At 43.6% G+C, this 21,296-nt stretch overlaps 1 protein-coding gene across 1 annotated transcript; it reads right to left on the bottom strand.

Annotated features, from left to right (window-relative positions):
* Window positions 1-18,530: 18,530 nt before the first annotated feature.
* Window positions 18,531-19,436, bottom strand: LOC135629193 (F-box/LRR-repeat protein At3g48880-like). The gene is made up of 2 exons (XM_065136383.1): window positions 19,237-19,436; window positions 18,531-19,149 (listed from the first exon to the last, which is right to left on the bottom strand). The coding sequence occupies exons 1-2, from the start codon at window positions 19,434-19,436 to the stop codon at window positions 18,531-18,533; spliced, it is 819 nt and encodes a 272-aa protein (XP_064992455.1).
* Window positions 19,437-21,296: the final 1,860 nt, after the last annotated feature.

The raw sequence follows: 21,296 nt of genomic DNA, 5'->3' as shown, positions 1-21,296 counted from the left end.
GTATTACTTCTATCATCTCGAGGACCAAAAGGTCTTTGTAGCTAAGAGAGCAGTGTTCCTTGAGAAGGAACACATTCTTGACGGAGACAGTGGGAGAATGATAGAATTGAGCGAGGTTGGAGAACCAAGCTCAAGCACCACTCTACAGCCCGAGTCTGTTCAGGTATCTAATACACAAGTTTCAACTTTACGCAGGTCTGATAGAGTATCCCATCCTCCTGAGAGATATGTGGGACATATTAGAGCAGAGGATGTAGAGGATATTGATCCTCAGACCTACGAGGAGGCTATTATGAGTATAGACTCCGGGAAGTGGAAAGAAGCCATGAATTCTGAGATGGATTCTATGTACTCCAATAAGGTTTGGAACCTAGTTGATGCACCCGAAGGTATTGTACCCATCGGTTGCAAGTGGATCTTTAAGAAAAAGATCGGAGTAGATGGAAAGGTAGAGACCTATAAAGCAAGGCTAGTGGCTAAGGGGTATCGTCAAAGGCAAGGTGTTGACTACGACGAAACTTTCTCACCCGTAGCAATGCTAAAATCCATCAGAATTCTATTGGCTATTGCAGCACACTATGATTATGAGATCTGGCAGATGGATGTGAAAACCGCATTCCTCAACGGGAACCTGGAGGAGGAGGTGTATATGATGCAACCTGAGGGATTCGTGTCCAAGAACTGCCCAGATAAGGTGTGTAGGTTGCTTAGATCCATTTATGAACTAAAGCAAGCTTCCCGAAGTTGGAACATAAGATTTGATGAGGCAATCAGATCTTATGACTTCGTTAAGAACGAAGATGAGCCTTGTGTATACAGAAAGGTAAGTGGGAGCGCTATTAGCTTTTTGGTGTTATATGTGGATGACATCCTCATCATTGGGAATGACATAGGAATGCTATCCACAATAAAGGCTTGGTTATCTAGACACTTCTCCATGAAGGACTTAGGAGAAGCATCTTATATCTTGGGGATTAGAATCTATAGAGATAGATCCAAAAGGATGCTTGGCTTGTCCCAGTCCAGGTACATAGAAACTATTGTCAAAAGGTTTGGCATGGAAAATTCCAAAAGAGGTCTCATACCGATGAGACATGGGATATCGCTTTCTACGAGTATGTCCCCAAAGACTCCAGAAGAAAGGGCGAACATGGATATGATACCTTATGCCTCAGCAATAGGGTCTATCATGTATGCCATGCTATGTACTAGGCCTGATATAGCGCATGCTCTGAGTGTCACGAGCAGGTATCAGGCGGATCCAGGCTTGGAGCACTGGAAAGCAGTAAAGTGTATCCTTAAGTACTTGAGAAGGACTAAGGATCTTTTACTAGTATATGGAGGTAATAGCCTTAAGGTTGAAGGCTACACTGACTCAAGTTTTCAGTCTGATGTCGATGATAGCAAGTCGAATTCAGGGTATGTGTACACCTTGAATGGAGGAGCAGTGTGCTGGAAGAGTTCCAAGCAAGATACCACTGCTGACTCGACCACAGAGGCGGAGTACATTGCTGCATCAGATGCAGCAAAGGAGGGAGTCTGGGTGAAGAAGTTCATCACAGATTTGGGAGTCGATACAGATAGTGACAAGTCGACTTCCTTATATTGCGACAACTATGGGGTGATTACTCAAATAAGGGAACCCGGGTCTCATCAGAAGTGTTCTGAGGAGGTTCCAGCTTATAAGAGAGATCGTAACCCGAGGAGATGTAGTAGTGGAAAGAGTTCCATCCGAAGATAACATTGCAGATCCACTGACAAAGCCGTTGTCTCAGATTGTCTTTGAGCGTCACAGGGGTCTGATGGGGATCAGACACATAAGTGATTGGCTTTAGGTCAAGTGGGAGATTTCTAGTCATAGGTGCCCAGCAAGCCAATCACGTGAGTGATGGCACGTGTGACTTGATACAGAATCTTTTTGCTTATTATATTTTGGCATATATCACTTTATAACTATTGCATAAATGCATATATATATTGTGATGTCCTTGGATTTGTGCAATGGGAATCGGATCGTGATGAGATCACGATAATGAGATCGATTCACCTTTAAACACATATCCTAAATAATCCTAGTCATAGGTTACTCGAGAGGGACATCGTGATAACCGGATAGACTGGTGTGCTGTATACCCGTCCATATGATGGATGCAGCTGGTCTCATAGCTGCTCGTGTAGGGACACTAGGGATACAATACAGGTGCTCATTGGAGAATGAGTTCACTGATTGATCCGCTTACGGAATGCTGGATGGTTGATGATGCCTTATTGTCAGACAGCGATTCCGTAGTCCTAGTGGTGTATCTGGTCCTTAGACTTGAGACACCAAGGATGTCCTGTATGAGTGCTCCACTCTTTGATACCAGACTTATAGGTTTGGCTGTTCCCAGATCTAGTACAGCTGGTCATTGGGAGTGGTAGTCGACCTTACGAGGGCTATTGAGTGTCGATAGAGGATCATCCACTCTCGGTATCATGAGAGGAATATCTCATGTGTTCTTGCTCAGACAAATCCCTGGCCAGGGTCATTCGGGTTGAGAGAGAAAGAGTTCTCCGGGAGAATCCGATTAGAGCGAGACTCGAGTAGAAACCGTATGGGTCTGACAGCACCATGCTCGATATACGGTCTCTGGGATATTAGATGGATGAGGGACTATAAGTACATGGTAACTGAGGACAGACAGGTCCAATGGATTGGATTCCCCTGTATCGTCTGGGGACTACGGCGTAGTGGCCTAGTACTTCCGTAGTCGATGAGTCGAGTGAATTATTACAGAGATAATAATTCACTTAGTTAGAAGGAGTTCTGACAGGTATGACTCACGGCCAGCTCGATATTGGGCCTAGAGGGTCACACACATATGGTAGGCATTGCGATGAGTAGAGGTTCGGATATGAGATATCCGACGGAGCCCTTGTCTTATTGGATGCAGATCCAATACCCACTAGGGAAAGGACCCATTAGGGTTTTGACACGGGATCTCTATAAATAGGAGGGATTCACAGCCTCATAGGCTAGAGTCTTTGCTTGCCCTTCCTATTCTCCTCTCCCTCTCCACCTCAGAGTAGGCCTGGAGTTTTGAGGAGCGTCGTCGTAACCCTGCTGTGTGGATCACCGCTAGAGAGGAGGACGCTTGACCTCCTTCACCCTCTCCTGAGGATCTGAAAGGAAACAGGGATATACGATCTCCCTAGGTAACACAATCTCTATACGCAGTTTTGTGTTTTGCGGATTTTGCGCACCAATCTTCACACGACGACGAACATCTTTTTGGGAATCGGGGATTTTTGTTTTCTTGTTCTTCCGCTGCGCATATGATGTCGCCCCCCTTGATTTCCCAACAGTGGTATCAGAGCCAGGTTGTTCGTGCGAATGATTGGTTTTTGAACTGCGTGTGTTGTGTTTAGGAAGAATTTTGACGTCAAAATCGTTGACGCAAAAGCGAGGAAGGGCAGCAACAGTTGCTGCCCTCGATCTGCATGCCTGCAGCCACCTGCAGCGGCAGCCGCAGCCGCAGCCAGGCAGCACAGCGCCGGCGCATGCGCAAGCGCTGTGCCTGCAGCAGCCGGCCGGCGGTCTGCTTGCAGCAGGCTTGCGGCCGGCGGGGCTGGCAGCCCGCGGGTAGAGGCGCCTGCGGCCGCTGAGCCCGCGGGTAGAGGCGCCGCGGGGCAGCAGCGCGGGCTGAGGCACTGCAGGGCAGCGGCGCTTGTGGCCGCTGCTCCCACGGGCAAAAACCCCGCAGGGGCGGCCGCCAGCGAGGCAGCACCGCCTGCGGGCGCTGCCTCGCCGGCAGAACTGCCCGCGGAGGCGGCGACGCCCGCGGGGGCGCCCACCTGCAGCGGCAGCGCCGCCAGCGGGCGTGCCGCCCGCAGGCGAGGGCAGCGCCCCGCCCCTCGCCGCACAGGCCGCCGCCAGCAGGGTGGCGACGGCAACGGCAGCAGCAAAGGGCAGTAGGAAATTAGGGTTTTCTGGGCAAAAGACAGTTTTGCCCCTCGGAATTTGAGAAATTCCAGTTTCTGTCTTTTGTCCAAATTACGAAAATACCCTTAGGAATTGAGAAATTCCCTATATATCCCTGATTTCAGAAAATATTAATTAATTAAAAGGTTTAGTTGATTATTATTTTTATTATCTAGTAGTCCTACATAATGACGATTATTTATACATGTGATGTATGATGAGTGGACGGATGATCATGGACCGTGTGATGTGTGTACTTGTGATTATTATTATTGAAGTCTGCGAACCTCCATTATATTTCTTGTTTATTGTCGGGCCTGCGTGCCTATGATTAAGTTGTAATCACATGAGGAGGCGCAGCGGGAGCGTGGAAGCCATAGCGGGACCCACGAGACGGACGATCATGATGCATGAAGATGCATCAAGATGTCGACGGAACCAACGAGGACGAGATGGACGATCACAAGGCATGGAGATGCACCGTTGCACACATAGATCTTGATGTGAGTGATTAGGCCTACTGGCTCGGGCCTAATCATATTAGGTTGTGGTCCATGATCATCTGGTGTGATTGCTTATACACATACTAGATATGTATATATATTTGCATGCGATGTAGATATATATTAAATATGTATATGTGTGACATGTCATATTAGGAGACCAAATTATAGAAACATCTCTCGATAATATTAAGTCGGTAAACGTGAGGCAATTAGATTGACCCACGTGGCCTTCCATCGTTATGAGTAGGAACCAAATCCCGGTGTAGGTTGAGTTGGTCGAGTCCCTCGAGACTCACCTATATCGCGATTCGCTATCTTGCTTACGACATAGAGATGTCACCGGTGACCTGAGGGCATGATATGCTTTGTCGAGTCCCTCGAGGGTATATCATCAAATCAGACTCATCTTGTAACGAAGGTGTTGACTTAACCGAGCATCATGGTTGGTCGAGTCCCTCGAGGCCATGGTGATTCGGAGGCCGAACAGGACGAGAATCACAAGGAGTTGTGATCGGCAAGAGTTGTCTACCTTTTAGGCTTAGTGTGATTGGTCGAGTCCCTCGAGGTTACACTAAGATGCTGATTGGATCCTGATCCCCACTAGAAGTCTGCCGGAGACTTCCGTTTCACGTGCTGAGGGTGTCGCGTGACTCGTTAGTAAAATAGTGGGAGCATATTAAGATAGAAGTCCATATCTTGATTGTTTATTTCTTGCAAAATCTGCATGTTATTCATTTTTGCTACATCTTTATTTTCAGAAAATGTCGCTTTCAAATCCCTTACGTGGCATACTTGATGTCAACCGCCTCACTGGTCCAAATTATACGGACTGGCTCCGTAACTTGAGAATTGTTCTCACAGCGGAGAAAATCGTGTACGTCCTTGATACAGTGATGCCTACGCCCGAAGAAGGGGCAAGCGAGGATGAGATCGCTCGCTACGTGAAGTACATTGATGACTCCACTCTTGCTCAGTGCTATATGTTGGGCTCTATGACTCCAGAGTTACAGAGACAACATGAAAAGATGGATGCCAGATCCATTCTCCTACATGTCCGTAAATTGTTTGAGGAACAGGGAATGACTCAACGATATGAGATATCCAAGAGCCTTTTCCGCGCTAGGATGACTGAGGGGACACCGGTTCAGAACCATGTCCTAAAGATGATTGAGTGGATAGAGAAACTCACAGGTCTAGGAATGGTCCTAGAGGATAACTTGTGTGTGGACATTGTGCTTCAATCCCTACCAGATTCCTTTTCACAGTTCATAATGAACTTTAATATGAACAAGCTTGAGGTGACTCTCCCAGAGCTCCTCAATATGTTGAGGGAGGCAGAGAGTACTATTAAGAAAGAGAAGCCAGTTCTCTACACTGGTGAGACCAGAAAGAAAAGGAAAGCAGAAAGGTCCCTTAAGAAGGGAAAGGGCAAGGGCAAACAAGGTAAAGCAAAGGTTGCTAAGAAAGACCCAACAAAGGACAAAGGCCAGTGCTTCCACTGTGGTAAAGATGGGCACTGGAAGAGAAACTGCAAAGAGTACCTTGCAGAAAGGGCGAAATAGAAGCTTGGAGAAGCTTCAGGTATATTCATGATCAATCTCCAATTGGCAGATTTTTGTGATAATTCATTGGTATTGGATACCAATATTGCTTATCACATCTACAATTTATTGTAAATTCTAGCAAAGCCGAGGGGAGATTGACGAGAGGAATATTGCATAAAGGTTTGTTTATGCAAGACACTACTCCACATATCATGAATGTAAGTGTCTAAGAGGAAACGAGATGAGGTGAACAGTGCATACCTATGGCATTGTAGGCTAGGTCACATTCATAAAAGAAGGATTCAAAAGTTGCTAAATAATGGATATCTAGATCCATTCGACTATGTGTCATATGCAACTTGCGAGCCTTGCCTTCGTGAAAAATTGACCAACTCTCCATTTAGTGGAACTGGAGAGAGAGACATTGAGTTGTTGGAACTCATACATAGTGATGTATGTGGACCCATGTCAACTCATGTCATTGGAGGTTACTCCTACTTCATTACATTTACTGATGATTTCTCAAGGTATGGATATGTGTACTTAATGAAGTACAAGTCCGAGGCCTTTGAGAAATTCAGAGAGTATAAGAATGAGGTGGAGAACCAGACTGGAAAGAGTATCAAAACTCTTCGATCAGATCGAGGAGGTGAGTACTTAAGTACAGAGTTTACTCACTTCCTCAAGGACCATGGGATATTATCCCAATGGACACCTCCTTATACACCTCAGCTCAATGGTGTCTCTGAAAGGAGAAATCGTACATTATTAGATATGGTACGGTCCATGATGAGTTTCGCTGACCTACCCATCTCATTCTGGGGATATGCCCTAGAAACCGCAGCTTACCTTCTGAACAGAGTTCCAACTAAGTCGGTGGTGTCTACACCATATGAGATATGGAAAGGGAAGAAGCCTGATCTTAAAGTAGTTAAGATTTGGGGCTGCTCTGCCCATGTTAAAAGACACAACCCCGATAAGTTAGAATCAAGGACAGGGCGATGTAAATTTGTGGGATACCCCAAGGAAACTTGTGGGTATTACTTCTATCATCTCGAGGACCAAAAGGTCTTTGTAGCTAAGAGAGCAGTGTTCCTTGAGAAGGAACACATTCTTGACGGAGACAGTGGGAGAATGATAGAATTGAGCGAGGTTGGAGAACCAAGCTCAAGCACCACTCTACAGCCCGAGTCTGTTCAGGTATCTAATACACAAGTTTCAACTTTACGCAGGTCTGATAGAGTATCCCATCCTCCTGAGAGATATGTGGGACATATTAGAGCAGAGGATGTAGAGGATATTGATCCTCAGACCTACGAGGAGGCTATTATGAGTATAGACTCCGGGAAGTGGAAAGAAGCCATGAATTCTGAGATGGATTCTATGTACTCCAATAAGGTTTGGAACCTAGTTGATGCACCCGAAGGTATTGTACCCATCGGTTGCAAGTGGATCTTTAAGAAAAAGATCGGAGTAGATGGAAAGGTAGAGACCTATAAAGCAAGGCTAGTGGCTAAGGGGTATCGTCAAAGGCAAGGTGTTGACTACGACGAAACTTTCTCACCCGTAGCAATGCTAAAATCCATCAGAATTCTATTGGCTATTGCAGCACACTATGATTATGAGATCTGGCAGATGGATATGAAAACCGCATTCCTCAACGGGAACCTGGAGGAGGAGGTGTATATGATGCAACCTGAGGGATTCGTGTCCAAGAACTGCCCAGATAAGGTGTGTAGGTTGCTTAGATCCATTTATGGACTAAAGCAAGCTTCCCGAAGTTGGAACATAAGATTTGATGAGGCAATCAGATCTTATGACTTCGTTAAGAACGAAGATGAGCCTTGTGTATACAGAAAGGTAAGTGGGAGCGCTATTAGCTTTTTGGTGTTATATGTGGATGACATCCTCATCATTGGGAATGACATAGGAATGCTATCCACAATAAAGGCTTGGTTATCTAGACACTTCTCCATGAAGGACTTAGGAGAAGCATCTTATATCTTGGGGATTAGAATCTATAGAGATAGATCCAAAAGGATGCTTGGCTTGTCCCAGTCCAGGTACATAGAAACTATTGTCAAAAGGTTTGGCATGGAAAATTCCAAAAGAGGTCTCATACCGATGAGACATGGGATATCGCTTTCTACGAGTATGTCCCCAAAGACTCCAGAAGAAAGGGCGAACATGGATATGATACCTTATGCCTCAGCAATAGGGTCTATCATGTATGCCATGCTATGTACTAGGCCTGATATAGCGCATGCTCTGAGTGTCACGAGCAGGTATCAGGCGGATCCAGGCTTGGAGCACTGGAAAGCAGTAAAGTGTATCCTTAAGTACTTGAGAAGGACTAAGGATCTTTTACTAGTATATGGAGGTAATAGCCTTAAGGTTGAAGGCTACACTGACTCAAGTTTTCAGTCTGATGTCGATGATAGCAAGTCGAATTCAGGGTATGTGTACACCTTGAATGGAGGAGCAGTGTGCTGGAAGAGTTCCAAGCAAGATACCACTGCTGACTCGACCACAGAGGCGGAGTACATTGCTGCATCAGATGCAGCAAAGGAGGGAGTCTGGGTGAAGAAGTTCATCACAGATTTGGGAGTCGATACAGATAGTGACAAGTCGACTTCCTTATATTGCGACAACTATGGGGTGATTACTCAAATAAGGGAACCCGGGTCTCATCAGAAGTGTTCTGAGGAGGTTCCAACTTATCAGAGAGATCGTGACCCGAGGAGATGTAGCAGTGGAAAGAGTTCCATCCGAAGATAACATTGCAGATCCACTAACAAAGCCATTGTCTCAGATTGTCTTTGAGCGTCACAGGGGTCTGATGGGGATCAGACACATAGGTGATTGGCTTTAGGTCAAGTGGGAGATTGCTAGTCATAAGTGCCCAGCAAGCCAATCACGTGAGTGATGGCACGTGTGACTTGATACAGAATCTTTTTGCTTATTATATTTTTTGGCGTATATCACTTTATAACTATTGCATAAATGCATATGTATTGTGATGTCCTTGGATTTGTGCAATGGGAATCGGATCGTGATGAGATCACGATAATGAGATCGATTCACCTTTAAACACATATCCTAAATAATCCCGGTCATAGGTTACTCGAGAGGGACATCGTGATAACCGGATAGACTGGTGTACTGTATACCCGTCCATATGATGGATGCAGCTGGTCTCATAGCTGCTCGTGTAGGGACACTAGGGATACAGTACAGGTGCTCATTGGAGAATGAGTTCACTGATTGATCCGCTTACGGAATGCTGGATGGTTGATGATGCCTTATTGTCAGACAACGATTCCGTAGTCCTAGTGGTGTATCTGGTTCTTAGACTTGAGACACCAAGGATGTCCTGTATGAGTGCTCCACTCTTTGATACCAGACTTATAGGTTTGGCTGTTCCCAGATCTAGTACAGCTGGTCATTGGGAGTGGTAGTCGACCTTACGAGGGCTATTGAGTGTCGATAGAGGATCATCCACTCTCGGTATCATGAGAGGAATATCCCATGTGTTCTTGCTCAGACAAATCCCTGGCCAGGGTCATTCGGGTTGAGAGAGAAAGAGTTCTCCGGGAGAATCCGATTAGAGCGAGACTCGAGTAGAAACCGTATGGGTCTGACAGCACCATGCTCGATATACGGTCTCTGGGATATTAGATGGATGAGGGACTATAGGTACATGGTAACTGAGGACAGACAGGTCCAATGGATTGGATTCCCCTGTATCGTCTGGGGACTACGGCGTAGTGGCCTAGTACTTCCGTAGTCGATGAGTCGAGTGAATTATTACAGAGATAATAATTCACTTAGTTAGAAGGAGTTCTGACAGGTATGACTCACGGCCAGCTCGATATTGGGCCTAGAGGGTCACACACATATGGTAGGCATTGCGATGAGTAGAGGTTCGGATATGAGATATCCGACGGAGCCCTTGTCTTATTGGATGCAGATCCAATACCCACTAGGGAAAGGACCCATTAGGGTTTTGACACGGGATCTCTATAAATAGGAGGGATTCACAGCCTCATAGGCTAGAGTCTTTGCTTGCCCTTCCTATTCTCCTCTCCCTCTCCACCTCAGAGTAGGCCTGGAGTTTTGAGGAGCGTCGTCGCAACCCTGCTGTGTGGATCACCGCTAGAAAGGAGGACGCTTGACCTCCTTCACCCTCTCCTGAGGATCTGCAAGGAAACAGGGATATACGATCTCCCTAGGTAACACAATCTCTATACGCAGTTTTGTGTTTACAACCAGCATGTCAGAAGTAACATAAGAAGTTTACAACAACAAATGTTCATACAAGTTCATTCATGAGGTGGAAAATTAAAGTGCCTAAACAAGGAGTCGAATTGACTATGAATCTGCTGTAGCTCTGATAGAATTTGATCTTGTCGTTGTTCAATCCGTTCTTGTCTCTGTTCGAATCGGTCCATTCGAATCCCAATTTCTTCGACGGATGTATGAGTTTGCTCAACTGGATGTGTTTCCTCAAGGGGAAGGATTGGAGGAGATTGAGTACCCCTAAATACTGGTGTTTCCGGTTCTGGTTCAGATTGAGGGTGATCTGTCCTTCTAGGGAGTCTAACCCAGTTACCGTTTCTATAGTAACATCTTAGTCGGTGAAGTAGATTTTTGTTTATTATGCTGTATCGATCTACTTTCATTACTTCTTCTTCTGGTGATATTAGAATGTCGTAAGCTTTTATTATTCTAGTGATTATACCACCATATGGGAGCATCATATCTTTCTTAGATAATTCTAACATGCTTTGTTGGATAAGATAGCCAAGACAGATGTCATGTCCCTTCATGATTAAGTACATAGTTCCTAATTCTAATTGACTCACTTCATCATGATGGTATTGTTTAGGAAGGATTATACTAATCATGATATGATGAAGTAATTTAGTGTTCATAGGTAGTAGATGTTCACAACTTTTAGGAACTAATGTTATGTCGGGATTGTCCAAGATTGTTCCTAAGGCTTCAGCATAGGATGTTCCAATAGTTTCATCAACCCATGATCCTCTAAAGTAAAGTCCTATGCTTTTCATGGGAATGCCTATCATATCACAAATGAATCTATTAGTGATTGAGATGTGTTGTCCTAAAAGATAGGTGGACATCCTTTCTTCCTCATCTATTTTTATGTTATTGTAAAACAATCGAACTAGTCTAGGATAGATGGGTTCATTAATCTGCAAGATTGGAAGTAGATCTAGGTTTGCAAACCATTGGATAGTTTCTAAGTTTCTAAGTTCATGTATGTCTACGTATTTTCCCTTATGGATGCTTCTAAGTTCGAAAGAGGGAAATTTTTCAGCATGGTTTTTCGAATCAAAGAGGGTGAAATCAAACTCTTCTACTAATCTCCTCTTTCCCTTGTCCCTTGAGGATCTTCTAGATCCCATAACTACAACAGTTTAGAGGGATAAAGATAAGCAAGAGTGAATGGAGAGCAAAACAGAATTTAAGAGGTTCTTAGAGAATACCTTGGTTGATTCTTCAAAAGAGAGAAGGATTCTTGATGTTTTGCTCCGAAATGGGAGGTATTTGGGAAGCTCAACGGGGTGAAGTGGAGATGGAGGAGGTTTGGGGGAGTAGAGAAGGGAAGGGAAGTGAGCTGGGGTCGGTTTCACAGCCGGCCCTAGTGTGGGTTTAAAGGGCAGAGCTGCTGGCGGTTGCACCTCTGGCTGGAGCGGTGCAACCTCTGGCAACCCGTGATAGCTGGAGGTGCCACCGCCAGCTGGAGTGGTGCCACCGCCTGCAGCCAGTGAGCACCTAATATGATTTGATTAGGGAGCTTTTGCCTTGAGGAGAGTTTCAGAGCAATTAATGTTTGTTACATGATTTCGTATGAGTTTTTTATTTAAGGAAGAAGCTCTTGTACGATCAAGATAGATCTTTTAACGTGCATACGTATGTTTGTTTGGTATCCCTTTTAAGATCATGACATATTTAGTTTCTACAAGAATTAATTCGTAGATGAACGGGTTTTGAAGATCAGGGGGGTATATGAATTTGGATATCATACGTTTCTAATAAGGTTGTATCGAATTTGTGATTTCACAACTTCCACTTGTTACTTAAGCGTTGCGAGTTCCTTTTTGATTCTTGGTTTATGACCATTGAGAGTCAAGGAGCAGAATATCATTTCTTGCTCCGGCCTAGACTTTTAATGTTTTTATAGGAAGGGATGATCTTTAGGAACCCATTTGCTTTTGGGTGCCTCATAAATAGATCTACATTTTCTATCATATTGCATAGAGTTTATCATGGTTCCTTTAGGAACCCAAATTAATTTGTTTGGACTTATTTTCTTGAATGGACAACAATGTGTCTTGTGTCCAGATTTGCAACAAAAGTTGCACTTGGTTTGGTGTTGAACATGTAAGATGGAGCCTTTTATGAAGGTGGTTGGATTTTGGTGAGGATTTCTCACAAATCCAATCCCGCTCCTTTTTGGAATGTGACCCTTGTTTGCAAGGATCATGTTTAATGACTTGCTACCAACCTCGAATTTCTTCAAGGTGTCCTTGAGTAGCAGGTTTTCTTTTTGCATAGTTTCTAAATCATGACATTTGATACATGAATTTAAACTATCATGATGTTCGACTTTTAACTTATCAAACTCACAAGTAAGACTATCATGCATCTTTTTCAGCAATTTATATTTTCTACTTATACTCTTGCATTCGTCAAATAAGTCATTGAAAGCATTTAATAATTCATCGAAAGATAAATCAGCATCTATTGAATTTGTTACCTCGTCTTCGATGGCCATTAAGGCGTGATGAGCAACTTGCTCGGTGTTGGACTCCTCTTCCTCAGATGCGCTCGAATCATCCCATGTTGCTTGGAGCGCCTTCTTCTTTGTTGTTCTTTTCTTGACTTGGGGACAATCACTTTTGTAGTGTCCCGGCTTTTTGCATTCATAGCAGATCACTTGGTCCTTTTTGGGTTCAAGTTTATTTTTTGCATCATTCTTAAACTTGTTTCTTTTAAAAAACTTTTTAAACTTTCTTGTTAGAAGTGCCAAGTCATCATCACAGTCCTCATCACTTGAGTTTTCTCTCAAGTGGCATTCTGACGTTTTGAGTGCCATATCCTTCCTGTTCTTTGGAAGGATGTCTTCTTGCTCTTCATGAGCTTTACAAGTCATTTCATAGGTCATTAGTGACCCGCTTAGTTCTTCAAGAGGGAAATTTCGCAGATCTTTTGCCTCTTGAATAGCGGTGACTTTAGGATCCCAACTCTTAGGAAGGGATCTTAGTATCTTATTAACAAGCTCAAAATCCGAAAAGCTCTTTCCGAGTCCTTTTAGACCGTTGACGACATCCGTGAAACGGGTAAACATGTCGCCAATGGTTTCACTCGGTTTCATCCGAAAGAGTTCGAAAGAGTGTAACAGCAAATTGATTTTTGACTCTTTTACTCTACTTGTGCCCTCATGGGTCACTTCGAGTGTGTGCCAAATATCAAATGCAGTTTCACAAGTTGAAACACGGTTAAACTCGTTTTTATCGAGTGCACAAAATAAGGCATTCATAGCCTTTGCATTTAGAGCGAAAGCCTTCTTCTCCAAATCATTCCAATCGATCATTGGAAGAGAAGACTTTGAAAAACCATTCTCGACAAGATTCCATAATTCAAAATCCATAGAAATAAGAAAGATCCTCATTCGGGTTTTCCAGTAGGTGTAGTCCGTCCCATTAAACATGGGTGGACGTGTAATAGAATGGCCCTCTTGGTTTCCGGCGTAAGCCATCTCTCTTGGGTTTTAATCCTTTTGAGAGTTAACCGGGCTCTGATACCAATTGTTAGGATCGAGAGCACTAAGAGGGGGGGGGTGAATTAGTGCAGCGGAAATCTTACAGCGATTAAAAACCAAAAGCTGCGTTCGTTCAAAAAAAAAAAACTATTATGATGCAAAAGCTAATTCTCAGTTTGTATCTAAGTGCAGTTTGCGTCTAAGCGCAGATTGCGTCTAAGCGCAGTTTGCGTCTAAACACAGTTTGCGTCTAAGCGCAGTTTGCGTCTAAACACAGTTTGCGTCTAAGCGCAGTTTTACGTCTAAGCGCAGTTTACGTCTAAACTCAGATTTACGTCTAAACGCAGTTTTACGTCTAAACTCAGATTTACGTCTAAACGCTGTTTTACGTCTAGACGCAGATTTACGTCTAAACTTTGAAACTCGTTTGTATACTCGCAGAAAGCAGTATGCAGTTGAAATCAAGACGTAAACGTGAACTGAGAACTGATGATTGTGAGAGGAAAGCCGATTTACGTCTAAATGCAGTTTTACGTCTAAATGTTGAAACTCGTTCGTAAAATTGTAGAGGACAGTTTGCAGTTATCAATAGGATCAAAATGTAAGTGTAAACTGCAAAGAAACTCTTTCGTAAAAGCACCGAAGACAGTTCTGCAGAATCAAACGTAAACGTAAACTGTAATGTACGAAAATACGAATTTACGTCTGAATGCAGATTCGGAAGAACAGCACTTAGAACTTGTTCGTGAAAGCGCAGAGAGCAGTAGTAATGGAGGAGGTTTGCAGTAATGATAAAGTGCTCAAAAATAAACGCAAACCAGAGATTTAGAGTGGTTCGGTCAGCCTTGACCTACTCCACTTTTGGCTTCCTCCACCGACGAGGTTGCCGACGTCAACTAGGGGTCTTCCTTCAATGGGCGAAGGCCAAACTGCCCTTTTACAGTTTCTCTCCTTTTAACAGGCTCAGGAGACAACCTTTACAGACCTTTCTCTCCTCACTTTACAACTGAAAACTTGAAGAACAGAAGGAGGAGACTTAAAGGCTTTACAACACTTTTGAGCTCTTAGAATCACAGAAAAGATCAAGATTTCGGTGTGGGTCTGTATCTTTTCAGTGCTGAATGGGTGGGGTATTTATAGGCCCCAACCCAATTCAAATTTCGAGCTCAAAACGATCAAATCCCGAAATTCCGGGATCAGGCGGTTGCACCTCTTGACTGGAGAGGTGGCACCGCCTGGCAGAGCTCGAAGTCTGAGCTCAGGCGGTTGCACCTCTCGACTGGAGAGGTGGCACCGCCTGGCAGAGCTCGAAGACTGAGCTCAGACGGTTGCACCTTCTCTGTCAGGGGTGGTTGCACCTTCCTGCCAGAGCTCGAAGACCGAGCTCAGGCGGTGCATCTCCTGACCAGAGAAGTTTCTCTTCTCTGCCAGAGGTGATCGCCCCTTTCTGCCAGAGGTGGTTGCACCTCTCTGCCAGAGCTCGAAGACTGAGCTTAGGCTGTGCATCTCCTGGCCAGAGAGGTCGTACTTCTCTTCCAGAGCTCGAAGACTGAGCTCGGTGATTGCATCACCAGGCAGAGCTCGAAACTTGAGCTCAGGCGGTGCTACCGCTTGACAGAGGAGGTTGCACCGCCCAGTCTCGCTTAGAGACTGAGCCCTGGGCGGTTGCACCGCCTGGCTGGAGCGGTTGCACCTCCCAGTCTCGCTGGGAGACTTAGCCTGGGCGGTGGCACCTCCCTGCCTGGGCGGTTGCACCTCCCACAGCTTCTTGGGTTCGAATGGGTTGAACCATTCGACCCAACTTGAGTTCTTCAGGGGCCCAATTGCCCCAGGATTAAGCTAATGGGATCACCTCCCATTTCTAACTTAATCACCGTGCTAACTACGATTAAATCTAAGACAATTTCTGCAGCTTTGCTTCGGTACGTCAATTGCTTTTTCCGGCGAGTTTCCGGCGAACTTCCGTCGATCATCCGATGAACCCTCGGTGATGCTTCTGCGGACTTCCGGCAAACTCCTGGACTTTGCGACGATCCACTTGGCGAGTTCCGACGAGCTTCGCTTGGCAAGCTTCTGGACTTCTCGGATCTGTTCCCGCAGAACCTCCGACGACCGTCCGTACTTCCGTCGAACTCTCGAACTCCCAACGTGACCATGAACTTGACTCCGGCGCAACTCCTGCTGCTTGTCTATCTTTCATCGTAGTTAATCCTGCACACTTATCTCAACACATAGATTAGACAACAAATGACAATTGACTTCATCATCAAAATCCGAGATTCAACAGGGTTGAGCTGCTGATGACCCCGAAGTTATCCCTCGGGCCTATTCCACCCTCGGCCTCTTGCTATCGTCACGTCTTCCTACCATTAGGGTCTCCACAATGATGTACTGATTGGCACGTTGGAGCATCTTGGGGATTGTTTTAGGCGGCTTCTTGATTAGCAACTAGAAGAATCTTGAGGGTCGTAGGCCCATCAGAAATGCCTGCATGATCAGAGAGGGATAAGCGTCCGGGAACCCTCGGATTTCAGTGATGAAGCACATGACGAATTGGGAAAGTGATTCGCCCACGCACTAGGACATTGCGAGCAGCATGGCCATGGAAGGCCTGGGTCGCATGCTAGCTAAAACATTTTGCTCGAACTCCCTTGCGAGCTAGACAAAAGAAGAGACCGAGGTTGGCTATAGTCAGCCAAACCATGTCCACGCTGGTCCTTTGAAGGTGGTCGGGAACGCCTGACACATCAGGGTGTCGGAAGTGCCACAAAGGGCCATTTGAGCCTGAAATGCAATGACATGTTCCATTGGGTCGGAGCCACCATCGTACGTCTCTAGTGTTGGAAGAATGAAGTTGAGCGGCATGGGCTTGTCTTGGATTTCTTAACCAAAAGGGGATCCACCCAAACTGTCTTCCCCAACCTCGCCGCGCGACTTTTGGAATTCACGCAAGAACTCATCTAGGCGACGGTTGACCACGGACAACTAGACCCTGAATGAGTCGTCGGTCAAGTCTGATGATAGGGTGTTGGGCTCGAGGAGCGATAGTACCACTTGGCAAGATGCAAGTGCACTTTGTTCGAGGAGGTTTCTAGGGGCTACGGTCTGCTCTCGGGCCTCTCCTATCTCGACCTGTTTCACGTTAAGCCTCTATGGTGTCGGGTCAGTCAAGGGAGTCGCTAACTATATGATCTGCGGGATGAGCAGGACGACCATTTGCATCATCCCCGCCAAGGTTTGTATTTGCTTGGCTAAGCCAAGGAACACCTCGGGCGAGACGACCGAGGGTTCTAAAGTGTTTCCAGGAGGAGAGAGTTCTGGATCGTAGAACAGACGCCAGTAGCTATCCGGCGTCGGCGTTGAGATGCCTCCATCCCTGGGAACGGGGAGGGGCTGCTCTCCGAGCCCGAAAGGGAGGTGAACAGTTGGTGGTTCTCCTTCAGGGTGAGCTCCTGTAGGATATTCCTACGATATCGGCCCTCCTAGTGCCAAAAATGTTGGTGAACTCATGTGCCGTGGCAGAGGAGTCAACACAGCTTGGTCCGTGGGTTGATGTCTGGAGTTGTCGATGTTCAGGAGCGTGTTTCTCGGTTGATTGGAGGCGGTGCTGAGGTCGGGTTGGATCAAAGGTCGGGGTGGCAGCTGCTCCAACATGGGATTGAGCTAGCTCGGGCATTGCCGCATCCCTGGACATAAGCCCGGGTCTAGGGATTCCTGACTTGGGCCCCTCGTAGATCAAATCAGTAGTCTTTTTTCTTCCCCCTAGGCAGATGCCAGTCAGGGGCTTTTATACCGGTGTCCGAGGGTCGGTCGTATGCGGATTTGGCATGACAGCCGACCCCCCAAGTGGCGAGTATGTACCTTCATGCGATCGTCCCTCGGTATACACGAAACGATGCCATGTGGCGTCGTCCCAAGTTTTCCAGAACGAAACTTGTTGAGAGGTCGCCTCCCTGTATGGGCTTCAGCTTGATGCGAGAGGAAGGCGGTCCTTGTGTTGAGGGCCCGTGTTCATGTTGACGCTAGAGGTGGATCGTGACGTGGATCATGACGTGGTCGAGATCCGAAATACGCCTTATCAGTAGAGTAGTATTACCATTTCAATATTTGTGGGATGCTAATGAATTTATTTTAATTTTTTAAAATATCTTATAACATCATCAATCTTATCGTATTACTAATATCCAGAATGGCACCAACTCTATTCTTTAATTTTATAGGTTACTTTTCCTAAGATATCTTTTAATTTCTTCCCTAAAGAAAAATTAATGTTGATTTGGCAATTATTTTTCTTAATATATCTTAATACAATAACAAGATTTAATGAGAAATTAAAATGATTTATGTCTTCTATAAAGTGAAAATTTACTTATTTATTTTTAAAGATTATTTAATATTTTTTATTTATTGTATATCTGGCTTATAATTTTTTTTATAAGATTACATACATACATTCATTTATTTTATTAATTTAAATGGAAAATATTTATTCACTTTTGAATAAATAAAAAATTATTAGAATGGTAAAATTGTCAAATAATATTCGATAAATTTTTAAAATACAATTTTACCCAACAAAGACACATTTCTGCACATTCACTAAATCCGACCTAACCACGATTAAGAGATTGGTCGAAACGAGACGAAGTAGATGCAAATTGGCACTACTTAAGCAAGAATGTCCGACGTGTTGCCGTCGGCACCGTCAAACAAGAGCTCATCGTCGCTCCTTACCGTACTTTCTTGCGGTCGTCTCTTGTTACAATAGCATCAACATCACCGTCATCTTCATCCAAGTCGAAACTATTCACCTCATCCCGCCGCCACTCTTTCTGGAGCCTCATTTCACCGCTCATCATCCTCCTGCACGCACTGCATGATTCGTAGTCTTGACAGTATATGAAGCTTCTCAAACTTGAATTTTGCTCGACCTTCTCCACCAGTAATTCGCCTACGATGTTATCCATCCATTTCTTTAGTGGCATGGCTTCCCATCCCTCGTTGAGATACACCAGGGAATGGGATAGATTGCACACCTCAAGATGCTTCATGCACATGCATATTAACATTATACTTGCTGCGGACACGGTGCAACACCGCAAGCTCAAGACCTTCAAACGGAGGTACATTGAGATGGCTGACGCGAATTCACCGTGGAGGGAACCCATGACCTTTAGCTCAGTCAATCTCTTGCAGGACCTATTTATCGTCTGGATGGTGTGCAGGGGAGAAGCCATGTCAGGCACGGTAATCGATTTCAATCCTCTCCAGTTCTTTATGGCATTGCATATTGCAGCTTTGCTGATGTGTTCCATACAGGGCAGGACGAGCCTTTTAAGACGAGGACACCTATACAAACCAACAAAGAGTATATATACATAGAAGAAGAAGAAGAAGAAGAAGAGAAGAAGAAGAAGAAACAAATGGACCAATTACCCTCGAGCAATGAGGTTCAACTGCTCATCGTTCATATGCAAGCTGGGATGGAATATGATGCATCTTACGTTTGCTCGACCACAAGCCACGACAGTCCTCAGAGCTTGTGGCAACCTAAGCCCTGTATCCACCCTTACGAAGTTCGACTGTAGAACCTGGAGATCCACCATTCTCCAAAGTGATGAATGTAAAGCAGCCATTTGCCATGATTGGGCAACTCGAGCTACAGTACATCGATCCATCGGATTTAGTTCTTTGAATACCTCCATAAGAATATCAATATGTAGATCCCCCCATCCTTCTAGCTTAAAGGTGGTGATGCTTGTCATTTTTCTGGTTTAAGGTGCAGCAAGTGACACTATGAAAGAAAAAGAGGAAGGCAATATTATCAGAAGAGTGGAAATGATTGCAGAAGAAGAATGGTCGGTCACAAAGCAAGATGAATTGACATGCATTTTTTTTATTTTTTGTATTTAATAGGTCCTTTTAATGAACAATAAAACGGGTGAAAAAAAACTCAAATATCTATATCACATTAGAAAAATAGAGCAAAAAAAAAAGATATAAATATCCATATTTCTACTCAATCTCAAGCACTTGCATGAATTGACTTGTTCCATGAAGGTCAACGAAGAATTAAATTTATATATATGTTGATGATTTAGACAAATATTTTAGCTCCTTTTCTATGCTTATTTATAGATCTCTCTCATAACATTCGAGTAAATAGTCAAATCAAAGTAGCATATGCTTTTGAAAGCCTATGAGATATTATTATTAGATATATGAGAAATCCTTTCAATGATGTTTTGGTAGTAAGAAACTCAGATCTGAGTAGAAAAGATTAAGAAAGCGAAAAAAAAAAAATATAACATTACCGGATCCACAAAAGATGATCACCTAATGCATTTGGGTTTCTCTCCCTCTCTTATTTATAAGGCTGATTGGACATCGCAGAGGAAAGGATGTACGCGGAGTCTTCCGTTTGATTATAAATGATAAATATTAATATCAATTATTGTAAATCAGTATATTTGACATTAGGAAGCTTTATCAAATCCTATTTTGTGTCACATTATATAAATGTAATATAATAAATATATAATAATGATATGACTATTATTTTTTATCAATCAAGACATCATAATCAACGTCTGTTAAAGACATTTGTGTTATCTACTGAAGATAATAAAAAGCCGAATGGATTTGTTATATTAGCATTATATCTAAAATAAATACTTTTTTTATTAAATTAGTAGTTATTAAATTGACATTGTATATCAGCCTCTCCATTTATGTCTTTATTATGAAAGCATTCAAGTGAATTTGTTCTTTTAAACTACTTACAAATTTACGACCTAATGTTTTACAAGAATGAATTAAAATAAGATATAATTTTTTTAATCTTAAAAAAAATTCATGAAATCATGGAATCACTTAACTAAATCGATTGAGACTAATCAAACTCGAGCCTAACAAACAATAGGTTAAGCCAAGTGCGACAAGCCGAGTTTTGATAGTGCTTTGTCCAAAAATTGATCGTCCGATCGATTAATCCTTTTCAAAAATTAAAAAAATTGGTGAAAAAAAAAAGGTTTTGCTAAGTTTAAACCCAACCTGATTAGCCAATTTAAACCTAAATCTTTATCTTAGAAAATGAAAAGTTGTGAAACTTGTTATTTTAAATGAACCTTAATACTTGAAAAAAATAATCACCATATAGAGTGTGATATTTTTACCATCATATTATATAATGACTTATGATAAATGAATAGCACAAATATGCATATAAGATATGTTTGTGTCTATAACACCTATTGTATTTAAAGTATCCTTTTGTGCATGATCCATTTAATCAGGACAAAAAAATTCAAAATGTTCATCGTAACCAATCATGCTAAAGCGCCATTAGAGTATATAATATATCCAACATGATTAAAGTATCTTGTTTATACATAATATATTTGCTTAAGAAAAAACAAATTAAAAACACCAATATTACTCACAAAACCAAAGCATTTCTCTTACCAATAATACATCTGCCTACAACAAGAAAGTAT

This window comes from Musa acuminata, chromosome BXJ3-1 (assembly GCF_036884655.1).
Source record: "Musa acuminata AAA Group cultivar baxijiao chromosome BXJ3-1, Cavendish_Baxijiao_AAA, whole genome shotgun sequence".
Taxonomy (NCBI): domain Eukaryota; kingdom Viridiplantae; phylum Streptophyta; class Magnoliopsida; order Zingiberales; family Musaceae; genus Musa; species Musa acuminata.
Note: the sequence above shows the minus strand (reverse complement) of the source record. Positions and strands in the feature narration are given on the sequence as shown.

Bases quoted from the DNA above. Each gene is read 5' to 3' on its own strand.
- LOC135629193 (XM_065136383.1), bottom strand. From the start codon at position 19,436: ATGGCTGCTTTACATTCATCACTTTGGAGAATGGTGGATCTCCAGGTT. The intron at 19,150-19,236 runs GTAATTGGTCCA...TGGTTTGTATAG, and splicing joins TTGAACCTCATTGCTCGAGG to GTGTCCTCGTCTTAAAAGGC.